Below are 10,170 nucleotides of genomic sequence, written 5' to 3'. Positions count from 1 at the left end.
TAGTATTTGCAAAAGTCATTGTTTATAACTTAGATTTATTAATACCCCAGTAGAATTTGCAAAAGTTATTGTTTATAACTTAGATTTATTAATACACCCAGTAGAATTTACAAAAGTCATTGTTTATAACTTAGATTTATTAATACACCCAGAAGAATTTGCAAAAGCCATTGTTTATAATTTAGATTTATTAATACCCCCAGTAGAATTTGCAGAAGTTATTGTTTATAACTTAGATTTATTAATACCCCCAGTAGAATTTGCAAAAGCCATTGTTTATAACTTAGATTTATTAATACACCCCAGTAGAATTTGCAAAAGTTATTGTTTATAACTTAGATTTATTAATACCCCCAGTAGAATTTGCAAAAGCCATTGTTTACAACTTTAATCTATAGAAACCTCAGAAGACACGTAATAATTAGCATTAACTTCTTATCAAAGCAAGTTAACTCCTTAGATTACAAATGAAAATTAACCCACTGATAAATATACATAATTTAATATACCGGTCTCACTAGTGGTTTGCAATGCTATAAAACGAAACCTTATAATGATTAAAATGCTTTGATTCATCACGTGGGTACTAATAGCGAAAATTTCGGCCGTAATCCCAGTATTAATTCACGTTAAGTCAGTCCTACGATAATGTACTAATCTAGCAATGCAAAATAATTCCTATAATGAACGTAATAATAATAAAAGTACACGTTATATATATACACACACAGATATATACACATATATATATGTATTAAACATTATACCCAATATCTTTCAACGAAGTTAACACTTATTTACAAAACGCATAACAACTAGTACTTGCTTCCTGCACTAACACCGGTTCCCTACCTGATACAACAGGGTTTGTACTGCACATATTTTGATTTAATGTTCAAGTAACGTAAGTCTATAGAAGATCAAAAATGTATACTATTCTTATCAACTAATCTGGCAATTTTTTTTTATTAATAGAAGTTGCTACTACTTTTTTTTATTTTCTTTTTTTCTCGTAAAACATTATAGAAAAATCAAATCTTTATCCAGTGGAAAACTTCTGCGATTCACGAAGGAATATTATTGTCACTTGTTAGCATGAATTAAACTAATTCTTAAATAATGTACATCGTGTTTTTTATGAAGGCAGAATACCATCAGTTAAAAACCTTAAGAGGAAATAAGGAGGAGCAGCAGTGTGTTTTAGTGAATTGGAACTCATTAGTATTGATTTAAGTATAAAATCTATTCAACCATCGTTAGGCGAAGTAGCTTTTATTTCCAAAGAAAACCGAACCTGTGTTGAGAAGTATTTGTAAATTAATGTTATTAACAAAGAAGATCAGCAAGGATATCAGTTACCAAAGTTCTACCAGTTTCCTAGAGTTGAAAGATAATATATAACTGTATATTCAATGTCGAAGTCTGAATCCAAAATATCAACATTCAGGTTTTCGTAAAAGGTTGCAAAAAATATATGTATTAGGCATAACAAGTTGATTCAGATGTATAACGCATTGAATGATCGATATTTACTGTGCTCTATTTTAACCTTGAATGGTTGACACCTGAACAAAGATGAATTGGGCAGCAACTACCTGGTTGGCAGTGACACTTCTAGAACGCCCCCTAGTGGCACAGCGGTAACTATGTAGGCTTATAATGGTGGGCAGAGCACAAATAGTCCATTATGTAGTTTTGTGTCTAACAATAAACAAACATTTCTAAAGAAAATTTTAGAGGGCTAGTGTACAAATATAGCTGAGGTAGAAACGTCAACGTTTCGAAAGCCTATTTCACCTTTGTTTGTTCATCAGGAATACTCTGCCTAAATCATCTACAAAACGGATGATATCTGTTTTTGAGATTCTCAAAAGATTTTCCTCCAATTTTTAGTGCAAAATTTGTCGTAAGTATAGTTGGCCTCTCTTTTGCAGCAATTACTTAGAACTGGTATAAAAATATTTAAATTATGTTCTATTTGGGACAATGAGCTGCTTATTTCAGAACTTTTATATCACCAGCTCTTTTTTTCTTCTCCAACAAAACCTCTTATTCAGCATGGCAGTACGTTCTGGACCAATATCGTATTAAAATTCAAAGCCAGGACAAACTAAAAGTCATTTAGATATATATGTGTGTCTGTGTATTCATATACACTAGCAGAGACCCGCAAATCATTTGTGGTCAAAGTAGTATCTTTATTGCAACAGTACTTCTTTAAATACAGGATTTCTAACTGCATACATCGAAATCTACAAGTCCACTTGTCTTAGGCCTAACATTAGTTAAGTCTTTATTAAGTACGGCTTATATTCGATGAAGAGATAAATTAACATTCTAACTTGTGTACGTTTTTTGCTTTAATTTAGTTATGGCTAAGCTTTACCGTACTTAATACTATCAATAGATAAACTTATAATATTATTCTAAGTCATAACGTTAGAACTTTTTAAAACTTTGACAAGTTTTTAATATGTTTCGTACATAAGTTTACTAAAATATATTTACATCCGCCTTTTGTTTGCATCCGTTGAAATGAAGTGCGCGCGCATGCACATTTATATAGTAGAGTGCTCGCGCATTTTCAGGACAGACAAAAACTGAATATTATTATAATAGACTACGGCCATCATATTACTATGTGCTAAAATTTAATTCAATAAGTACAAAAACTGGTGATTTTTCCTTTCTTTTTTCCGTCTCATTAATGGACGAATATTTTTCTTTTCTCAACTGGACATTAGTGAAATGCATGTAACATATATAAGCGCCAACTTTTAAGTTTTTGTTACTTATTTATATCGTTATGTTTTTCTCAAACTGACTTTTTATATTAAAAGAAAGTTCAAGAGCCTAAGCTATTTACAGTTTGTTTGAAGTTAAGCACAAAGGTACACAAAGAGGTATTTGTGCTCTGCCCACCACTGGTATCGAAACCCGGATTCTAGCGTTGTAAGTCCGCAGACATACCGCTATGCCACTGGAGGGGGGCAGCTATTTACAGAATAAAAATGTGTAAAACAACGTAAATAATATAAAGGCAGTTGTTTGTTATTATGTAAAATATAGCTAGCAATACTATATTGTTAAAATGTGTAATGTACTGAATTCAATTAGAGGTTTTAGATTGCAAGTTATATTATAATCTTTATCCTGTCTTATGTGACGTCCTTCAAAGTTTAATATATACATTTTTTTACTTGTATTATCTTGAAAGCAAATATTTTGTTTCACAGTGAGATAGCTTAACCAAATAAATAAAAAACGTTTACATTTCGAAGCAAACTTGACCCAATTTTCACAAAGTAACAGAAATATTCATCATAGAAGCATTATTTATTACACTTACATAGCATATGTCGTGTAGTAATGCGATTTTCTATTGTATATAATATTCTATTTAAAAATAGATGCGACTTTAAACATTTATTTAAATCCCGAACAAATCGTACAAATTACAAAACGACATCGTTTTAAAGCAGTTTGCACTTTAGATCATCTAATTATTTTAACTTAGCATTTGAAAAGTCAAGAGAATCGTTTTCAAAAGGAAAAAAAAATTCCAAACGTCAGATATAAGATGCGTACTCAATTAAGAGTGATTAAATTTTGCATAGCTTATTGATAAGGCAATAAGAATGAGGATACGCTCTTAAGCTCTCGGTTTCAAATATCATTCAGCGTATCGTAGTTTGCATTAATGTGAAACTTGCCTATAATGCAGGTTGATATTATCTAATGATTAGGTAGTAGTTGTCTCACCGTTATACAGGCTCACGTAGAGTATCTGTTTCACAAAGGCACCCACTGAAACGTTGATATTATCTAATGATTAGGTAGTAGTTGTCTCACCGTTATACAGGCTCACGTAGAGTATCTGTTTCACAAAGGCACCCACTGAAACGTTGATATTATCTAATGATTAGGTAGTAGTTGTCTCACCGTTATACAGGCTCAAAGTAGAGTATCTGTTTCACAAAGGCACTCACTGAAACGTATTCGTATCTCTATTATTTAAATGTTCAGAAAATCTAACTAAGACTGTTTGATAGTTGTTGTGTTATTTCTGTTACTTTTCTCCCTCGACACCACGGTTCGGCCAGGGGGTCATCTAATGCATAGCTGGTGGGTCAAAGGTAGCCTCGGTTTTGTTCTATTATCAAAGTAGAAATGCCGAATGGTCAACTGGATGTGAGGAAACCAAGGAAATAGTTACTAAATATCTTATTTTTAATATAACCCGGAGGGGCAACTGAAGTAACTACTCAGGGGCCTGCCTTATCAAACTTATGAATGAAAGACCTACTTTTGGGGCATACAAGTTAATATTGTGATGCACAGGAGCCAATTTAATGATACTCTGTCCCAAGTCGTTTAAGTCCACTTTTAATATGCACAAAAGTACCATTAAGGCCCAGGGTCCCGCCTGATAGACAATTGAAACTCGTGTAACACCCATCTGTGAACAGGGCCAGCAGACAATCCTTGAGGTCCTCTATGACTGAATACCCTTTTTACACACAAGCACGCTATAATATTACACGAAGCAATCGGTAGCACAGTTATATTTTATTTATGCTATAATTTCGTGTATTCTTACGTGATATTGGTAGATTTGGGCATGGAGAGGGGGGCCAAAATATTATCATCCCAAGGTCTTTATAAACCTACGTATTCTAACAGTTGTGTATTCTGTGTGGTGTTGCATCTGTTTCATTACTGCTCAGTAACACTAAAATCAGAAAAGTATTTAGCGTAAACCTTATTGCAATTAGTCCTAAGCCATGATAAAGTTACGGTTGATATAAAAGCTTTAAGAAAAACTAAAAAAAATGTATATTTTAATTACCTAAATCCTTAAAATCCTTCCTGGCTTCTTAGGTGTGAGAACATTAATTTTAAAGTTTAATCTAGAACTAGCATGAAATGAATTCTTATTTCACACACGTTGTCTCAAGATGAATTATACTTTAACAAAATGTCAGTCTCTGTTTTTGGTAAACACTGAGCTCTCATATTCTGAAGACAACGACGTTTTATGTGTTAGAGATAACAGAATTAGTTAGACAACCCGTACATTACTTCGTTAAGCAAAATAATCAACCCAGAAAAAAAAAAGATAGAAACTGCTATACGAAAGTAAGCTTCGTCTGGATCAGAGCATAAACGCCTTACGTTAACACCACCAGTGCTAAGTAAAGCTGTCACGAATACTCATCGCACTAACCAAGAAAATGCGCCAAAAACATACAAGTATTTGTCTAGAAGAGACATTTTACATGCTATCTTTAAAAGAAAAAACATAAGCATTTATAAGTATAAGGCAAAATATGACCACAAAATATATAATATTATAGCGATTGCTGTTATAACAACGTTTGTTATAACTATAAAGTCAAAAAACAAGTCCTCAAACTAAAATAATCAAACTGCTCATCTATTTATGTCCCAAAAATATATATCAAAATATGAAGGAGTTGGTGACAACTGATAGAAGCAAACTTGCTGTTATGTGCTGTGGGGTTTAAAGAACTAAGTATTAAGACAAGTAAGGGGATTTGGATTGTCATTCAACTATCTTGATCTATCCTGGAAAGTGTTATCCAATCATTGGAGAGCTAATCTAGTTTTATCAATTTTATACTATGATATTCTCTTTCTGTAGCTACCACAAGCTGAAAACTATGGTGAAATCGTTTTTTTTTTCAATAAGCGTGGCTGTATCATAGAGCCCGAGACTATTTTTTATACTTTCAATTTCAACCAATTATAACGTTTTCTATGGCTTATGTAACTTATGACATACTTTCAACTGGATGTTGTTTTTTGTCAGTCATGTGTCTGACTCAGGATGAGTTTTACAACTGCTTTTAAGGTACCACGACATACAGCTGGCCAAAAAAAATATGTGTAAATTAAAGTTATTTCATGTACGTAGAAACTCTATAAGGTTTTCTTGAATTCGTATATCGCTGCACTAGGTCCATTATCACATTCTATTAGAAACCGGCTTTCGATACCCGTGGTGAGCAGAGCACAGATAGCCCATTGTGTAACTTTGTGCTTAACTTCAAACAAACAGATTAATTTGTTTTGTTTTTGTTTTTTCAGGTTGATACCAGAAATATTTTTGAACTTGAACAACAGTCTGCAGCTGTTGTTTTTTTTTTGTTGTTGTTGTTGCCTGGTATTTAGATTATCTGACAGTATGGCTTGCATGTAGTTATTAGTTTCCTGAGAAAATAATTTATTTTTGTTTGTTGTTAAGCACAAAGCTGCACAATGGGCTATCTGTACTCTGCCCACCACGGGTATCGAAATCCGGTTTCTAGCCTTGTAATTCCGCAGACATACCGTTGTGCCACTGGGGTGGGGGGGGGGGGGGCTGAGAAAAGAAAAACGAATTATTGATGTCAATGTCCACTCGGGAAAGTGGTTCTCCTATACTTTCTCAACTTATTCCGATGTTTGCTAGGCCAGAGCTACAAGGGTTGGAGAAAAATACAGTCAATTTCAACCACCAGGGATTAGCTAGTATTATCTGAGGTGCTAATACATGTAAAAAAAAGACAAGAAAACTACGTGTTTTGTCAGCTCTTGTCTTATGTTGTTTTTCTACCTGTTCTAAAGTAAGGCGCATATCAAAGTAATTACCTAACAGCATACGTAATAAAAGTACCACTTCAAATGTACAAATAAAATATGAACACTTCGGCTAACTGCAAGCCACCTAGACAGGAAATATTTGTATTGTGACTTCATTATCATCACCCTAAATAACCCAGTGAATTTAGCCTGTGTATTAATATTGTGACCTCACTAGCATCAGCCTCTGGTGAGTCAACAGTAAATTTGTTTGTTTGTTTTGTTGTTAAGCGCAAAGCTACACGATAGGCTATCTATGCTGTGCCCACCAACGGTATCGAAACTTGGTTTTTAGCGTTGTAAGTCTTCGGACTTACTGTTGAATCAATGGAGGGTCAGCGGTAAGTTTACGGACTTAGAAAGCTAAAATCTGAGGCTCGATTCCCTGTGGTGGACAGAGTGCGAATAGCTCAATGTGTGGTTTTGCGCTAAAAACACACACACAAACTTAATGTCATTATATGAACACCAATGTGTCTTAATGCAACAGTTGTTTGTCCTATCTACTTTAATATGGTCATAAAAAGTAATAATCGCTCGTTAACAATTCATTCAAATCATGCTGGAATTAAGACAATAAAAATATATGTTACTGGAAATAGTTTAGTTTTGTATTCTCATTTTGTAAGGTTCGAGGCATAGAAGTAAATGTCATTCAATGTAGTTGAGTTTCGATTGAGTATCCAGAACTGAAGATTAGGTATGATATTTTTTTTCAGTAGCTTGTTCCATTAAAACATTTACACCACCATAATCAGATCGTCTTCTGCATCCAAAGCCCCCCCCCCCAGTGGCACAGCGGTATGTCTACGGACTTACAACGCTAGAATCCGGGTTTCGATACCCGTGGTGGGCAGAGCACAGATAGCCCATTGTGTAGCTTTGTGCTTAATTACAAACAACAACAACAAAACAACAGCATCCAAAGCCCTTTTATCCATTTTCTAAGTGCACTTGTTAGACTGACCTCAAACAATCCATACCAGTCAGTGTCATTTTCCTCAATGTTCTCAAACTTTCTCGATTTTCCTCAATACTTTGACAGTTTCCTCAACTTCATTTGAGTTTAGATTCAAAATAATGACTCACTATAAACGGGTAAAGATTGTAATTCGAAGTTCGTGGCTGGAGATAAGATAGGGTAAATATATTAGATGTCTTTTTATTCTGCATATAAAAATAAACATGGCAGTAGGAGAGTTTTTTAACTACAACTGCAGCAGTCCCTATGAAAAACAGTGAATTGTGTTGTTGTTTTCCTGTTTTGTTTGTTGTTTAACATAAAGTTACACAATGGGATATATCTGCTGTGCCCACCATGGAGTCTAACCTGGTTTTTAACAATATAAGCTTTCAGACTTACCACTGAACTATTGAAGGGGGGCTAGATTTTCTTATCTTAAAACAAATTTCGTGATCTCGAAAAAAAAAGAAACTTCGAGCAAACCAGTTGTAATTACTGGAATGAAACCTATTAATAACAAAAAAAACCACAAATTTTGCACTTTATTAGTATAGAGGAATACGTAAAATCTAACATATGTCATAAATCTACCACTTCTCGTCTAGCAAATGTTGATCTCTTTTTTTTTTTGTTTCTCACTACCATCAATTCTATAAGAACATTAACCATTTTTCATTGATGACAAGCAGATGCCTATTAACTAAAGAGTTGTATTTTTCTGATGTTAAGAGCAGGCATAATAACGATCGGTTCTCCCACACACATAAACTTAATGGCCATTATAACCCATCAGATTGAGCAGAAGAATTCCAGTTGTCATGTGCATATGGAGTGTTAGTGAGTGCAACATTAGAATAAGTCTAATAAAGCACTAGTGACCACTTTTGAAAAATGAGAAATGTTCCTAGTGGTAAGTGATAATCTTTCACAGAGCTTTCTTTCTGTTGTTAAAAGTAAGTGATAATCTTTCACAGAGCTTTCTTCCTGTTGTTAGTGGCAAGTGTTAATCTTTCACAGAGCTTTCTTTCTGTTGTTAAAAGTAAGTGATAATCTTTCACAGAGCTTTCTTCCTGTTGTTAGTGGCAAGTGTTAATCTTTCACAGAGCTTTCTTTCTGTTGTTAGTGGCAAGTGTTAATCTTTCACAGAGCTTTCTTCCTGTTGTTAGTGGCAAGTGTTAATCTTTCACAGAGCTTTCTTCCTGTTGTTAGTGGTAAGTGATAATCTTTCACAAAACTTTCTTCCTGTGGTCAAATACACCAATCAAAAGGATTTGACTTCCTGAATTCAAAACTGTAATTAGATATCAAATCGGTCAAGAGGTGGCGGAGGTATGAGCTAAAAGTTTGTACTTGAAAACAAAACAACAAAAACTCGGAGCCATTCTATGAGCCGCTATGGCTCGGCTGAAAATCGAATAGACCTGCAAGCGTACTGATAAGCTTTTGCTTTATCGTGGTCGCCAGTATAACACCAAATGAAGTGTCTCAGTTGACTCTTGACTAAATCATTGCAATATCTGCTTAAGCTATTTAAAATGGAAATTTTTTTGAATGTTTTTCAATGCAAATATGCTGAAACCAGCGAATAAAAACAATTGGATGAGAATTAATCAGTTGAGACAGTCACTTTAGAAACCCAACATCTTCAGTTATTTTAATGTAATAGTCAAGTATTAAAGCAGCTAGTATACATCACAGGAGGAGAAAGACCTGTCGTTTGGAAACTTGCTTTTTGTATCTTTGTAACGATAGATCTTCAAATAATGTTCATTTGGTGGTTGAATATGTAATATATACCCATAAAAATCTAAAAGCTCTTCAAGGTAATGTTGACTAAACTTCTTTTCAGCCCGTATTTTGTGGTTGAATTTTTCAACCTGTATTTATTTTGAGGTTAAATGTGATAGATTTCTTTTCTGAGGCACTTTAGTACGATATTTCGGTAATAGACTATTTTCTTTAGCCATAAAATTGTGATTTTACTTTAGGAATTTATAGGTTTATTTTTTCCAACAGTTTCTTTGACAACATACTGTGTAATATTTTTGTCAGCCTCATCCATTCTTTACAATGCGTATTATTATGAACACGTCATATGTTGAAAGAAGGATGCTGGTAAGAAGAGCTATTTCGAAACGCCCATGTTATTCAGTTAAGTCGAGTTGCTGAAAAGAGAAGAAAAATGAGAAATGTGAGCTTATATGTTCGTTGAAGACAAATATATTTTCCTAACAATGGGACTCGAAAACGCTTTAAATTGAAGACGTTCTTTGGTAAAAAATCGAAATCTTTTGGGAACTTGGGAATTTATAAAGATAAAAATAAATGTTTCATGTCCTGCTATTCATCTATAATGTATTTAGTCTAGCTGAGAAAGTGTTAATCACACTAGCAAATGAAATGTGCTAACCTTAATTAATTCTTTTCTATAGTCAAAACTATTATACAGACTTTTTTTGAAACTCTTTTCTGTTTATGCAAGTGTTATAGCCCCCCAATGGCACAGCGGTATGTCTGCGGACTTACAACGCTAGAATTCGGGTTTCGATACCCGTGGTGGG

The 10,170-nt window shown here is 33.9% G+C and overlaps 1 protein-coding gene across 1 annotated transcript in view; it reads right to left on the bottom strand.

Moving 5' to 3' along the window:
• Positions 1 to 9,721: 9,721 nt before the first annotated feature.
• The window catches only part of LOC106460265, a 70,317-nt gene continuing 69,868 nt past the window's right edge, over positions 9,722 to 10,170 (bottom strand). The window contains exon 7 of the mRNA XM_022386936.1: positions 9,722 to 9,774. Coding sequence (XP_022242644.1) covers positions 9,754 to 9,774 — 21 coding nt within the window. The 3' untranslated portion in view covers positions 9,722 to 9,753. The remainder of the gene's footprint in view (positions 9,775 to 10,170) is intronic.

The sequence above is a fragment of the Limulus polyphemus genome, unplaced genomic scaffold (genome assembly GCF_000517525.1).
Source record: "Limulus polyphemus unplaced genomic scaffold, Limulus_polyphemus-2.1.2 Scaffold737, whole genome shotgun sequence".
In the NCBI taxonomy this organism is placed as follows: domain Eukaryota; kingdom Metazoa; phylum Arthropoda; class Merostomata; order Xiphosura; family Limulidae; genus Limulus; species Limulus polyphemus.
This window is presented reverse-complemented; position numbering and strand designations above follow the sequence as displayed.